Consider the following 16343-nt stretch of genomic DNA (forward strand, 5'->3'; position numbering starts at 1 on the left):
ATTTTCACTTAGGGGTGTACTCACTTTTGTTGCCAGCGGTTTAGACATTAATGGCTGTGTGTTGAGTTAATTTGAGGGGACAGCAAATTTACACTGTTATACAAGCTGTACACTCACTACTTTACATTATTATTATACAGGATTTATATAGCGCCAACAGTTTGCTCAGCACTTTACAATATAACGGGAGACAATACAGCAACAATACAGTTCAATACAAGAGGGATAGGAGGGCCCTGCTCCGTGGCGCTTACAATCTAGGAGCAAAGTGTCATTTCTTCAGTGTTGTCACATGAAAAGATATAATAAAATATTTACAAAAATGTGAGGGTTGTGCTCACTTCTGGGAGATACTGTACATTAAGCTGGATTAAACTACTTCTGTGAATATTTGCTGAATGGGAAGTTTGCCAAAACTATATTCTTCATACAGTCTGGGTTTTAGGAGATGTTTTTTAAAATGACAGAGGCAGACCATCATTACAAAGTAAGAGACAGACCGTCATTACAAGGTAATTGTGTTCTTTCTGGCAAGTTCAAATATTCTGTCAGCACCCCCATCTAAACTGCAGTGAGCCACAGCCACCAGCCAGAAATCCTCTTTTATTAGTTGAAAAATTACGTCTGATTGGTTGTTATTAGTTCATTAACCATCTACATCATCATTGCCCTTTGCACTGTGAAATAAAAGGCTTGATACGACATGAAAGCACAACATTTTATTAGTGGATCCTGTGATAAGAAATCAGAACACAGTGTTTACAGGGAAAAAAGACACAAGACTTATCTCTTTGCTATTTAAGACATTGGAGAGAGCACATTTCATTCTAGACACATTTATTAGCATTAGCACAACATCTCCTGCACTCAGGAACACAACCACAAATCCCACAATGGGTTAAAAACTGGTTGAATGGAACATCTACCCTGCGATGTCAGCACCGGGATACCCTCGAACAACCCAACACCCACATCTGGCGTTGCCACCCAGGAGGTCCTTAGCGTCTCTTAGCTTTAGTCTTGCATTAAGGTGTTTTCTGCTATTGACTAGCTTAGAACTGCCGATCAGTAATCAGAATATGTAGACAAACGTCCAGTATAGAGAATCCAAAAAAAAAAAAGACTGTGGAATGTAAATAGACTGTACATAGCTGGGGTGCTGGATAAGTAATCTGACTGCACCTGTGTCTGAGTTATTTACTGTTACCAACATGGCTAAGTATGAGATATATTGTAGCAAATAAAAATGTCACTACTAATTGGTAAACTGTTTTCAGGTCAAAGAGTAGTAAAAACCATGACATAAAAACATCTTCTTTAGATACTTAAAGGAGGACTCCAAACCGTACATTAAAAATCTGTATTCTATCACCTAAGTAAATAGCTATGTGGTTGATTTACTAAAACTGGAAAGTGCAAAATCTGGTGCAGCTGTGCATAGTAGCAAATCAGCTTCTAACTTCAGCTTGATCAATTAAGCTTTGAGAAAAAAAAAAAAAAACTGGAAGCTGATTGGTTTCTATGCAGAGTTGCATCAGATTTTGCATGCTCCAGTGTTAGTAAATCAACCCCCTATGTATTTGTGTCTGAATTTTGGAAGCACGTTTGAAAAACAAAAAGGGACTGCTAAAAAAATCATAAGCTTGTAACAGTAGCAAAAGCCTGCCTGTGACAACGCCATGCTTCTGTGTGTTGTGGACACACATAGCCACTGCATACTATGCCATTTGATTTTACAAGGGACACATCCACACATGCTTCTGATTGCAAATCTGTAACCATCATCTTGGAACTGACTCTGTCATTATTTGTACAGGTATCTTTGCAGCTTGCAATTTAAAAAAAAAGAGCAAATGCATATAAACTGATAGTATAAGTTTGCTAACAATGATTATCTTGACTGGAGTTCCCCTTTAATAATAAATTCTGTCATAGAGCTGTGTTACCTAACCTCAACATATGCCTGAAGAACCTCTACAGAGTTAGAGTTGAGATGTTTCTGCTCATGTGACCTTACCATGAAAGAACACCGGGAGGTGGGTGAGATAAAGTGGGGATGAATGGGCACTAGGAAAACCAGATCTTGCAGGGCTGTCTAAGTGATCCCAATAAAGTCCAGGAGAAAAATCTCTGTGTGTATATCAATATATTACTCCATATATTTATGTACACACATTCAAACATACAAACTGGCACTTGCAGTGAACACACTACCAGTCACGTGTATAAGTAGATATGTACGAATGTCGCACTATGTGTGTGTGCGATGTCGCACTATGAGTCTCCTGGACTGTTGGTTTCTGCTCCTATAAAAGTCACTGCCCCCGATACTATAAAAAAAATGCCAAGGATCGGTAAATCTGTTGGAGTAATTTGTCTTGGTAAAGGAATGGAATCCTGGGGCAGGAGAATTACTCTAGGCTTAACCTAGGCTGGTGATATTGGCACGGCCACCGGGAGGTGCCACAATGCGCTGAGTAGTGCGGCGAGGAACATTGTCATCAATTTGTGCACCTGGAAGACAAAAGGTATGGTTGTGTGATTCCATTATTTGATTTGTTTTAAGCACAGATTTTACTAAAGCCATAACAACCCCAACAGTATATTGAACAAACTAATACTCAGTCCTTACTTATATACACTTATCTTTTTTACTGCAGTTTCCTGGCACATTACATCACTGGTTCTTTCTTTTCTTTCCCAGTGGTGGCAGTGGCTGGTTCCTACTCCAGGACAGCAAAGGACACATGTAGTGATACCTGCACTGTCCAGAGATACTGGTAGCCCAAGCCATTGTGATTACGCACTCCCTGGGGTGTGTTTATCTCCTAGATTGTAAGCTCGAAAGAGCAGGGCCCTCGATCCCCTCATGTTTTGCATTGTATTGTATTGTTCTGTCACATGTATTGTCTCCCATTGTAATGTACAGCGCTGAGCGAACTATTGGCGCTTTATAAATACTGTATAATAATAATAACAATGATGGCCTGGGTTCACAGGAGGTAGGTTGCATGTTCCTGAGCATCACTCAAACCAAAAGACTGTCCACATCTAGTGTCAGAGAAGATTTACTGTGGGGGACAGAGCCCAAGAAAAAGTGTGTATATTTTTTTTCCTCTCTTTTAAGAAGTAGTATAGCCAAAGCTTGTTTAGTCATACTTCTCATGCGTGTCAAAAGAGTGCACTTAGTTCTGCACTCCTGTGATCAAGAATCAGCCGGTAGCGAGCTAAAATGGGTCCTGGCTCCTCTTCTTTGGTGACTGCGGGGTGTGTAGGGACTTGATCCCAAGCCACACTGTCTGCGTCCATAGACAAGAACAGGGATTCAGCCCTGCCTCCCACTCCCTTATCACAGATTTGATTGACAGCAGCAGGAGCCAATGCCTTCTGCAGATGTCAATCTGCCTTTTAAAGAGGAAGATTGCGAAAAGAGTCGCTGCTCCTGGACACAGTTCTGGATTGAGATCAGGCTCAGGTAAATGTAAGGGGGATCTTGGAAACAAAAGGTTTGTTACTTTAATGCAGAAAATGCATTAAGGTAAAAACCTCCAGGGTTTGGGACCACTTTAATGCAGCTGCTAATTGAGAACAGGGCTGGGGAAGGGGCACATTGTTTTGTTTCTGTCCCTTATACAAAAATAAAAGGGAAATGTTATACTAAGAGGGAGGTGTAGAAAGCCTATGACCTCCAAGTCAGCAGTGAACAGACAGCAGACCTGAAGCAAGGAGAGGACCCGGGTCCTGTTGCTATGCTACAGCAGCTGGGAAACCTGTTGAAAGACACAAGACCTGTAGGGGCAAATAAACTGTTCATTTTGCAAGGGAATTTTCCCCAGAGCTTAGAGAATGAGGTGAAGCTCTGCTGACTTCCTTCATCCAATCACGTGCAAGTGAAAACACAGTTTTAGTTATTTTTCCTGCAAGGTAGTGGTATTCTTTGCAAAGTGAAATTTCACAAATTTCACCATTCACTAAGCTCTGGGGAATATTCCCTTTGCAAAGTGCAATTCCCCTTGCAAAGTGAACACTTATTTGTCTTTAGTAAATCAGCCCCATAGATTTGCAAATGTCTGAATGCATACACAATGTTTTCATTACAATTTCAAAGTAGATATACTTTTGTGATCAAAATGAAATGTTATGTTGATGATTATAAGTCCTCATGCACACTGGACAGTTTGACAGCGGCTGTTTTTGGCTTTTGACGTTTTTTTCTACAGCTAGTAAACTCCCCAGCATGTTATCCTATGTGTCCATGCACACATACACTGCAATCAACATTTTTTTGACTGGAAAAAAAAAACCCAGGACTAGTGGGTTTCTAGGAGTTTCTTAGCTGTAAAAGCACTCTAATGCTGAAAAACGTGGCAAAACGTGGTAAGACCCTGCAAACCAGCGTTTTTGGAAGTTTTTTTGAGCAAAAAAAAAAAGGAAACGCAGAAAAATGCCGCTAAACACTAATGCAAAAACGCTAAAAAAAGCTGAAAAACTCATATTTTTAACATGACTTTACACAGCTAATGTTACCAGCTTTATCAAAACACCCAGTGTGCATGGAGTCTAACTGGGAACTTCTAATAATGATGCACTAGGACATCATTACAATGCACAGTAATAATGCACTAGGGAAAAAAATGCGATGAAAAGGCTTAAAAATAAGGCATCCTTAGCATCCCTTTAGCTATGTATTCTCCCAACTGATGGCCAACAGCCAATCATTAAGCTAGCCTCAGAAACATGCACATCTAAATGGATCCTGAAATACTGTTTTCATAGATCTTCATAAAACTTAGTGTGGACAACTAAGCTCTAAGCAAGTGTCAGTATAGCGGATGTGTAAAGTGGTCCTTATGGCATAAAGGCCTGTATGAAGGATTTACAGAAAAAACATAAAATGGCTTATCCTTTAAAACCTTTTATACTGAACCATACTGCCGCCCCAGTCTACAACCAATTAAGGGGAACTTACCTGACAGACTGAATCCTGACTGGTGCAGGTTCCGTATTGGCTGTGCTGGTTGTTTGGCAGGAGATGTCTTGGCAGAGGATGCAGGTGTTACCGCTTTTGGAGTTACAGACACTTCACAGACAGGACCGTCATACAGCCCTCGAGGAACCCCTCGCAGCTCAGCAAGCTGAAAAGAAATTTAGGTAACAAACCTATCAATTGACTTAAACTATATAAAATTATATATTTCAGTAACAGATAATAAACAAACTCTTCCCATCACTGAATATCTACAAACAGCTGAGTGGAAGCAATAACCATTCTTTGGTTCTTATGAACATAAAGATGAATATAAAAAGTGGAGTAGGTCCCAATAGCAGCTAAGCTGGAAGCTGATTAACTATAATTGGTAACAATCGTTACATTTCTGATGCTTTGTGATCTGGTTTATTATCCTTGCACACTCACACAAAATTGAAATGCAACATGTATTTTTCACCACAAGGTCATGGCATACATGACGCACATTGTGTGTGAGGAAAGAATGTGCGGTTTGATACGTTGATCCATGTTGCATTAAGGCAGCCCGTTAATAGTGAATGGGGCTCTCAATGTGCCTCAACACATGAAAGCACCTATGCTATGTTTGAAAATGCAACACCACAATGTTATTGAGTATTCACAACTGTGCATTGTGGTACAATATAGCGCAGCTGCGGTTTTTGGTCACTATGTGTGCATTGGGGTGCCAATGAAAATGACTGCAAACAGCATTTAACCTATACCTCACTGTTGCTGCCATTCAAAAGTGGAAATATGCAATTGGACCCAGATATCATCTTAGTTAATGCCATTATATGCATTTCCTGCTCTTTCGCTGCTCATCAAACAACAAACTCACCCTGCTTCGGGCTTTGATCCTTTTGTACACAAAGTCTGGGAAGGGTTTTCTAGGAATGTACCGTCCAGATCCTTCAGTAACGTGAAGGGTACCATCCTCAAGAACAATCTTTCCTTGGCTAATCACTACTAGGGGGCTCCCACGGGACTCCATCCCTTCGAAAATGTTGTACTCCACTGACTGCAAATAAAAATAGCACAAGACAAATCCACTTAATACTAATTAGGTGTTACTTGGACTTCCTTCCAATGCTGCAATAATTGACATACACTATTGTGCGTCTTGGCTGAGATTGTCCTTATACTGTCTGGGTCCCAAATCACCAGATCAGCATCAGATCCCACAGCAATGCGTCCTTTCCGAGGGTACAGGTTGAATATTTTGGCAGCATTGGTGCTGGTGACAGCTACAAATTGGTTTTCATCCATCTTTCCTGACACCTAGGGAGACATTAAGCCAAGAAAAATACAAGTCAATCCAATCTCAGGATTGTAACATTTCTAGAAACTTTAAACCCACAATTTCCCGACCTCCCTACATTCTGTAAACTAATCTACATGTTAGGTTACCCCTTGGCCTGATCGCAAATATATGAGGAACATTTCAGATCAAGGAAGTTGTCCTGTTGGTTTGATATACAGTATAAAAGATCAGAAACACTGTATCAAAAATGTAAATGCCACACTCTAAAGCAGGGGTGCTCAACCTGTGGCCCTCAGAGTCCTTTGAGGTGGCTCTCGAGCTCAAACTGAATGGAGTTTTGGTGCACTTTCAGAAAGTGCACTACACCTGCAAAATTTAATAGAAGTCTATGGCAAAGTGCAGCTAACCAACAGGTAAATCACAGCGCATCAGTGTGAAAGCATCCTTATAGAGCGCTCAGGACAGTAGGGCTCATTTGATTCGATGCTCCTGATGATGTCGTCCTTGACGAAACTAGTAGAGCAGAGACGGCACACGCCACAACGCATACGTGAACCTGCTGCAGCCATCTTGGATTCTGGAATACGAGTTGTTTATATGATATGAAGTGCCCGATTGTCATTTTTTCATTGTAAGTGCATTTACCACATTAATTTGGTGTTTTAATCTGGATTAAACTATGTCTTTTTCATGATACTATGTCCAATGCACAGTGATCTGATATAACACAGCAGTACCATCATTTTGCATGTGGTTTTGAGGAAAACTGTATATCTTGGATTGATACACAAGTGCTGGTTGACCACTCTTAATTGGAGGTAATATGATTCTGGTGAGCCTCCATTTGTTGTACACCAAGGTGCTGTGTGGTTTATCATTATGAAGTTTCAGTAGCGTTTGGTATCCACATCTGTCATTTCCCTCACAATGGAAGAATCACTGAATTCACAGTTTTTGGCTTCCTTTATTTTTTCGATTTGTGGTGAAACATAAAAGTTTGATATATTAGCACTGCACTATTGTATTGCACATACATTTTAATGTATCTTAGTGCTGCACTATTGTTTTGTGATGTTTATTATACTATGTATTATGGTATTGTGCTAGCTGCTATGTTTTTTGACATCCAAAGGAGTCCTAGGGCGTTTTTTTTCGTTGTCATTTAAGGGCTCATTTACATTTGCAGTTTGGGTGGTGGTAAAACCCCATAGTTAGGATGTGTTTTAAACACACATCCCCAACTACTGGTGTAGGGTCAGGGATCACAGTGGCGACCCTGCCCCATGCTCCAGGGGGCCCATGCAGCTTCCTTGTCACATTATGTTTTACACTTGGACATGAGGGGCTGTACAAGAACCAATCATATACAAGAACCAATCATCTCCATTTTCCTCCTGCAACTGCTTAAAGCTGGCTTCTCCTTCTCTTCCTCTCACCACCATTCAGCGAATGCAAGAGAAAAATGTTCATTATGCTATTCAAAATAAAATATTAGAAATTCTGAACCATTTAATTTCTTTGTGGCCCAATACTGGTTCCAAGATCTCTTAAATGGCTCTTGCTCTTCAAAAGGTTGAGCACCCCTGCTCTAAAGTAAGGTCTGGATGTATGGACAACCCTTAAAGGCCAAGAGTTACGTTTGCCTACCAACATTTACAAGCTAGAATACAAAGTCAACAACATGTTCTCCTAGAACACGTCTGGTAGTCTGGGAGCTTCATGGTATAACTGAAAAAATACTAATTTTGCTGTCACTTCTCTATTCCTGGTAAGATATTATAAATGAGGAGGCCCAGGGGCAGAAGTATATCAGCTGCTAAAAGCTTCATTCTATCTTGCTTCCAGTTAAAAATGTAGGGCCTTCTTAATTTAAACTATGGAAGTAGGGATCTTTATGCCCTTTCCTCCTGTAGGTCTTTACTGCTGTCTAGGTCTCCCCCTGAAGGGATGTCCTCTTACTTTCAGACCACTGTCGTTGGGATGAAAAGTAAGAGAAATCTTCTTAAAGAAATCAAAGACAGCAACAGTTGAAAAACGTAGCACTCTTTACAGCTCATCTACTAAGTTGAGATGGAAAGCAGCCTCAGCCTAGATTCCTCCCAGGCCAGGGCCCCTAATATATTTCAACCCACCTACAGGGCTGTCATAGAACTTCTACGACTAGTCCCTGTGGGTGGGGTAAAAAGCATCAGTGGGCCTGGCCTGGGAGGAGCCTAAATAAACAAATGAAACAGCACACAAATCTTCATGCTAACTGGTAGTACTATAAATGTCGTTCATTGAAGTGCAGCCCTTAGAAGATCGGGAAATCTTGATAATGGTGAACAAAAGCAGAACGAGCTCTGAAGAAAGGAGTACATCTCCTGAAACGTGTTAATTTACCTCACTTAGGGTCCACCGTCACTTTGGACCATCACCGTGGACTCTGTATCTCTGTTTTTATCTCCCTTTGGTTTGCGAGTATGCATTTTTATGCTTTTAAATAAACTCGTGTTTCACCACGGTAATGCACAAAGAGAGTGCGCCCTGTTCTGCTTTTGTTCACCTGGGAGTAGCCTAGGCTGAGGTTGCTTTCTATCTCAATTCAGTACATGGGCTGTAAGGAGTGCTGCATCTTTCAACTTCATTTAGTGTACAAGGCTTGGATGGGCACTATAGACACCAGCACCCAAGTCTAGTGGGCCACTGGAGCAGACTGAATGACCGCTTGAAACAGATGGGGCCACAAAAAAAAAAACCCATGACATAGGTGTCAACCTTACCCCATTAATTGAAACAGTTGTGTTTATTGCGGCATGTGTCCCTACTGGGGCAATCTTCTGTTTCAAAGACCACTGTTTCTGGGGTAGAAACAAAGGAATACTCTTTCTTAAAGGGCCCTCAAACAGCAAAAAAAATCGTTTTACTACATTGGTTTTTAAACTCTTCCCCACTTGTTCTCCACTTGTTCAAAACAGAAAAAAAAAAGGCTGGAACCCTTACGCGAATGACTTTTTAATTTTCTCAATGAGATACTACAGCCACCCCATTCCCTAGCTGCCTTTCTCTTGCTACATGTCTGTGCATCTATGTAGTTTTTTTGCTCCCGTTCAAAACAAATTTGACTCACTGTTCATACAATAATTTCTCAAATAAACCGCTGACCCACCCTCACCCAAACCACTACTCTTCCCACTGTCTGTACCCACCACAGCTCGGTCCCACACGATGCTCATTCTCTCCTCCGCTCCATTGGTCCCTTCTGGAATTAGAGTGAAATTGTCTTTTCCAACAGCTTTCTGAGCTGTGTTAAAAGTGCAGTGTGCACTCCCACAAACCTGCAAGTCACCACTGAGAAATGGGGGGAACAAACATTAATCCCAAACAAATATCACCTTGACTTACAAGACAGGATCCCCAGGCCCAGATACAAAGCACATTTAGATCAAACATATGGCATGGCGTTCCCCCAGGCACAGAGCTTGTTACTGTACAATATCATACCTGCCAACAGCCCCACATAGTCTTACATTCTTAAATTTGAGACCTGGTTCTGAGGACCCAATTGCGTGATTGCACTATAAAGTGAGTGAGGTTTGGGAGTAACTGTCCAGATTAAGGTATGGGTAATGTGGATCAGGGAAGGAAGAAAATTTAACATGAAAATTCACAAGTGAATGTTGACAGAAACAGTATTTAGGAGCCTTTCAATGAAATGCAAAAGAAAGGCACACATTTCAGAAACATGCAGTTCCTATTCATCATCCCTTTTTATCAAATACAAAGCAAAATTCTAACTACAGAGGCATAATTATAAAGGACTGGATTATATTCACTATACATTCACCAAAACATCACTGGCCAACATTCACCGTATTTATAAAGCTCATGAACAGTATATTTACCATGTGAAAAAAATAAATTCCCTGACATTTGTCAATATTTGTTCTTCAAAAGGGAAAAGGTGCTTACTGTACTATTCACTCCATTTATAAAAAGGGTGAATGTTACATTCCCTGCACATGTGTCTTACATTAACCGGACACTTTTTAACTTTAAATTCAAATGGCTTAGATAACAAACCTTTGCATTGTTAAATGTAAATGCAATGGCTGCCCACAAAGTGAAAAAAAAAAGTTTTAAAATGTATCTTCCTACTGCCAATATTGTGTAGAGAGCCCAAGCCAACAAATTTGCCATCTGGGTTCAAAGCTTTTTGTACAGCATACTGTAAGGCTATATTCACACCAGCGATTTAGGACGGTGTAAATTGTAGCGCCAAGAATATTCTGATTCCAGCTGCAGCTCTAAGATGCTAGGTGTGGCTACCAACCCTGTTTACTACAGTGACAGGTCACCTGTGGCTCTTTGCACACCCAGGGAATTACCTGTGGTGTTCACTGCAGCGATCACCGCAGGCAATTGCTGGCTATGCACATAGCCGTGAATACCTGTGGCTGCCAGTGTTATATTATATATAATGATCATTATACTCACACCTATGGTCACACCTAGCCACTCAGAAGATTCCTGACACTACAATTTACACTGACCTAAATCGCCGGTGTAAATGTACCCCTAATGTGACAATCACCTGATGTTCACCTGTTGTCACATAAGTTATCACATTCACCCAATTTTAAATAGGTGAGTGTGATGGGAATGTTCAGTATATGTTGGCAAGGCCACTGAATGTACTATAAAACACTGTACAGTGAATGTGCACGTGAATGTTGTACAAATATGCCCCTATGCATTTTATGCATACAAAACAGGTAGTTATATCAACCCAGCAGAGAAGATTTCTCATAATACAGAGTACTCACCAGGCAAGCAGTGAATTGAGGAAATCGGGGGTACTGGGGTCGGGGCTCAGAGGTGGAGATGTAACAAACGCTGCTGCCTTAGCCCAGTTTTTGCTCCAGTAATGAGAGCCATCAGTGCCCAAACTTGCTGTGACTGGCTCTCCATATACTACAGCTCCTATAAAGACAAGAAGTGTAATGTTGAGCGTACATGACGAACACCAAGTACACATGGAAACAACAAGAGGATATCCAAAAGAGGATACGTTCTTAAAGTGGAAGGAAAGGCACCACCCTGAAAAAGCACCAATCAACTACAATCCAACATATCATAGGATCAGCATTATCAAAAACTGCAAAATCTGTATCCTTTTGCATATTTTTTTTTGAAAATCCTGCCTGTCACATGACCTTTTCAACTTTCCCTTACGGTACTTGTCTGCTATCGGTCTTGCGCCCGTGTTTAGCCTTAGATGAAGTTTATCACCCGCTTTGGGCTGCATTCCCAAACAACCCGACTCCGGAGAGGCCAGGTCCCGCCACACCGGGGGCTGCTACCGGCCTAACACCATCCACGGGCTGCCCTCTTGAACTCTCTCTTCAAAGTTCTTTTCAACTTTCCCTTACAGTACTTGTCCGCTATCGGTCTTGCGCCCGTGTTTGGCCTTGGATGGAGTTTACCACCCGCTTTGGGCTGCATTCCCAAACAACCTGACTCCGGGGAGGCCGGGTCCCGCCACGCCGGGGGCCGCTACCAGCCTAACACAGTCCGCGGGTTGCTCTCTTGAACTCTCACTTCAAAGTTCTTTTCAACTTTCCCTTATGGTACTTGTCCGCTATCAGTCCCGTGCCCGTGTTTGGCCTTAGATGGAGTTTACCACCCGCTTTGGGCTGCATTCCCAAACAACCTGACTCCGGGGAGGCCGAGTCTCGCCGTGCCAGGGGCCACTACCAGCCTAACATCGTCCGCGGGCTGCCCTCTTGAACTCTCTCTTCAAAGTTCTTTTCAACTTTCCCTTACAGTACTTGTCCGCTATCGGTCTTGCCTTTAGCCCTAGATGGAGTTTTTAGCCTTAGATGGAGTTTACCACCCGCTTTGGGCTGCAGTGTCACATGACCTTTGTTGGGTCCTGTAATTCTGTTCTGTGTGGGTGGGTGGCATGTCCCTTCTTGGCCAGCTATGGCTTTTCCGGAAGTGACGTAGCTAGCCGGCAGGCATTCACCAAGAAAGCTAACGGCATAAGTGTTATAGGAAGCCCGCTGGCAGTGTTGTTTCCAAGGTAATAGGATGCTGAGGGAGACATGGCTTTTTACAGGTACCGCTGCACTGGCATCATCTGCAGGACAATATGATCTTAAACTCTGGTGTACAAAAGCGCACACACATGTACACATGTAAATATGAGTTCATGTTTCAATGTGTTTGCCTGTCAGTGTGTGCACAGTCTGCTGAAGGCTGGGCAGGATAGGGAAGGGTTTAATGAAAGCTAGGTTGGATTTCTCTAAGAAAAAAACGACAATGGTTTCAGGAAGTGCATGACAGCTGGCAAATTCAGATGAAGAGAGAGACCGTTGTCGGTAAAGAACAGAAGGCAGCTGATTGTGTAACTCAGATTAGACTTTCTAAGCTAGACAATCGGTTAGCCTGAAAATGCATAATATCAAACTTTAATGTTTACAGATTTAAAGCACTTGGTGAAAATAATAATAATAGGATGATCCTGCACTGTGTTGCATGTATCACCATGGGATTTGGGCTACTCAGCATTTCCAAGGATCTTAAAGTCAGATGTCACCTCTGGAAGACTTCAGAATCCTGTGAGAGCTCCTAACGGATGCGGACTATACAAAAGCCTAGTAGTAGAGACTTCAGCATCCATGTCAACAGAAAGTGACGCTGCCAGAAGGACCTTCCCATACTATAGATATCTCAAGACCCTGACTGTCACATGATTTCAGGTCAATAAATGGGTCTTTTCTTGGTCCATAAAATCTAATAATTAACTGGGGAGATTGTGGTTTAATGTTCTGCCGAGAGATCAGCTTTAAATAAACTGAATAGATATGCCACGGTTACATTTTATAAAAATAATGATATAGATACAATACGGGGAGTGAAGGGGGAAGATAGAATAAGGTTACACAAAAATACACTTCTCTTATAAAAATACAATCCACACAATGGCTATAATAAAAGTGCAGTAACCTAAAGTAACCTATATCATCTAATTGACATCTATTGGTTAGTGAACATTTCCATTTTAAAAGACCACAGTGAATTCTAGACAGAGGAAATACCTTTCTTCCTAGACTGTGCAATAACTTCAGCTGAGCTTTTGCTCATCACCTTGGTGACATAGAGAGGACAGTTGGTCTGGTTGGCGATGGTGATGGAGCGATTGACAGCTTCTGCCTCCACCTGTACAAGAAGTAGAACAATCAGACACAACACATGGAAGCACTGCACAATCTGAGAAGATGAAAAACCTTTATTAGATATACAGTATCCCACAGAAGTGAGTACACCCCTCACATTTTTGTAAATATTTTATATCTTTTCATGTTTTTATATCTTACAAGCCGACCTCAATGCACTATTTAATTGGGCAACTCAATGGCAAATTAGATTTAATGTTGATAAATGTAAGGTTATGCACTTGGGGGTTAAGAATATGCATGCATCATACATACTGGGGGGGGGGGTGTACAACTGGGGGAATCAATGGTGGAGAAGGATCTGGGGGTTCTGGTAGATCACAAGCTTAATACTGGCATGCAATGCCAAGCTGCGGCTTCTAAAGCGAGCAAAATTCTCGCTTGTGTTAAAAGAGGTATAGACTCCAGAGAGAAAGATATCATTTTACCCCTGTACAAATCATTAGTAAGACCTCATCTGGAATATGCAGTTCAGTTTTGGGCTCCAATTCACAAAAAGAACATTGGGGAACTGGAGAAAGTACAGAGAAGGGCAACCAAACTGATACGAGGCATGGAGGAGCTCAGCTATGAGGAAGGATTAGAGGAACTGAATTTATTCTCTCTTGTATTAAAGAGGTATAGACTCCAGAGAGAGATATCATATTACCCCGGTACAAATCATTAGTAACACCTCATCTGGAATATGCAGTTCAGTTTTCGGCACCAATTCACAAAAAGAACATTGGAGAACTGGAGAAAGTACAGAGAAGGGCAACCAAACTGATAAGAGGCATGGAGGAGCTCAGCTATAAGGAAAGATTAGAGGAACTGAATGTATTCTCTCTTGAGAAGAGGAGATTAAGGGGGGATATGATCAACATGTATAATACACCAGTGGTTCATATAGTGAACTCGGTGTAGAGCTATTCACCCTGAGGTCATCACAGAGGACAAGGGGGTACTCTTTATGTCTGGAGGAAAAGAAATTTAATATCCAAACACAGAAAGGTTTCTTCACAGTGAGAGCTGTGAAAATGTGGAATAGACTCCCTAAAGAGGCCAGCTCAGTGGATTGCTTCAAAAAAGGCCTGGATTATTTCTTAGATACACAGAATATAACTGGATACTAACATTTATAGGTATAGTTGATCCAGGGAATATCCGATTGACTCTCGGGGGATCATTAAGGAATTTTTTTCCCAGCAGGAGCAAATTGGATTGTGTTTTGCTGGGGTTTTTTGCCTTCCTCTGGATCAACTGTGGGTATAGGATTTTACTCTTTTTTTTTTTTGTATGGTTGAACTGGATCGATGTTTGTCTTTTCTCAGCCAGACTAACTATGTAACTATGTGACAACACTGAAGAAATGACACTTTGCTACAATAAATAGGGTTTAGAGATTAATGGCTGTGTTGAGTTATTTTGAGGGGACAGCAAATTTACACTGTTCTACAAGCTGTACACTCACTACTTTACATTGTAGCAAAGTGTAATTTCTTCAGTGTTGTCACATGAAAAGATATAATAAAATATTTACAAAAATGTGAGGGGTGGACTCACTTATGTGAGATACTGTACAATGTTTAAGTATCAGAATAGAGGATAATCAGTTCCGTAAAGGCTAGAGCACACGTCCCTGAGCTTACTGCAATATGTGCTTTTACTCTAACATTGTGCTGGCTCTCCAAAAGCATAAATAACTGTTCCAAGCCAACTGCAACCACTGGGACTAGAAAGGTAGATTTAGACGCATGTCGAAATCTAGCTTTAAAGTGGCTGTAAACCTAAAAAAAAACTAATGTAAAATGACCAGTTTAGGTAGGAGAGCATGCGAGCACAACTCATTTGTCCTTAGTCCGCCTGTGAAAAAAGCAGCCGGACAGCTCAGATCCTCCCTTCTGTGTTAATGAAAAAAATGCCGATATCAGCAAAAAAATTCTGTCGCCACACCCTCTCACCTAATTGATGCTAAGCCACACTACCTACTGTGTGCACAGGTGGGTCAGGAGAGTCAATGATGTCACAACTCCCAAGCTCCCGCCCCTGGACACACCCATGGACCAAAGACATTCACAGCGCTGTGACAGGCACTCTGATCCACAAAATAAGGTACAGATATAGTGATTTGGATTTTGATGAGTCAGAGCATATTGCAGTGCATGTCTTTAAAAGATATGTAGATGGGGTTTACAACCACTGTAATGTAAACATTGCTCTGATCCATAGGGGTGTACAGGTGTGAGAGTGGAATTGGCAAGAAAGATCATCCAGAAGCTTCTGATTTAATTGTTTTCTGAAAAAAATGGGAATGCTCCGTGACACCCATCTCTTGGGTGTAACCTGCATTTTAAAATATCTACATGTAAAATAAAGATTTTCTACAAAGAGTAAAAAAAAAAAAAAAAAAGATGTAACAAAAGAAATAAAATAAACCTAAAACCTTTTTTTTTTTAGAATTAATGCCAAATAACTGGTACTTATGGCTTACGTTTTTTTATTCAGGTTTTTGGTTCTCAAGGTCTATATTTTGGAAATGTCTTGTGCTGAAACTTCTGCACCGATAATTATTGAACCAATATTAAGAAAATGAAGATTAATGTACCATAATTTTGGAACACAGTTGAGGGCTCATAAAGCAACACAAACACAAAAATAGTCTCACCTCCTCCGGTCGGCTAAGTACATGTCCCTCAGGTCCTGTGATTCCTTGTTCTAAGATCCTCAGTTGCTCCTGCAATAGAAATGGCATTTTTGAATCTACCAGTTACCTATTGGTAATACAGGCTCACACAAATCAACATTCTATTACAGAATAAAATATATATATTTTGGGTAGTATCTGCCTTCTATAATTTTGCACAATTTTAGT

The 16343-nt window shown here is 41.1% G+C and overlaps 1 protein-coding gene across 2 annotated transcripts in view; it reads right to left on the reverse strand.

Annotated features, from left to right (window-relative positions):
- Positions 1 to 704: 704 nt before the first annotated feature.
- Positions 705 to 16343, reverse strand: part of DPYSL2 (dihydropyrimidinase like 2) — a 148410-nt gene continuing 132771 nt past the window's right edge. For both annotated transcript variants that reach the window (XM_089658732.1, XM_089658733.1), the window contains exons 7-14: positions 16137 to 16205; positions 13355 to 13475; positions 11078 to 11234; positions 9461 to 9602; positions 6119 to 6289; positions 5850 to 6029; positions 4970 to 5135; positions 705 to 2514 (exon numbers count right to left, since the gene is read on the reverse strand). In XM_089658732.1, the coding sequence (XP_089514858.1) occupies positions 2423 to 2514; positions 4970 to 5135; positions 5850 to 6029; positions 6119 to 6289; positions 9461 to 9602; positions 11078 to 11234; positions 13355 to 13475; positions 16137 to 16205 (1098 nt within the window). In that variant the 3' untranslated portion in view covers positions 705 to 2422. The remainder of the gene's footprint in view (positions 2515 to 4969; positions 5136 to 5849; positions 6030 to 6118; positions 6290 to 9460; positions 9603 to 11077; positions 11235 to 13354; positions 13476 to 16136; positions 16206 to 16343) is intronic.

The sequence above is a fragment of the Staurois parvus genome, unplaced genomic scaffold, assembly GCF_062004578.1.
Source record: "Staurois parvus isolate SC_StPar_1 unplaced genomic scaffold, SC_StPar_1.0 ptg001090l, whole genome shotgun sequence".
NCBI lineage: Eukaryota > Metazoa > Chordata > Amphibia > Anura > Ranidae > Staurois > Staurois parvus.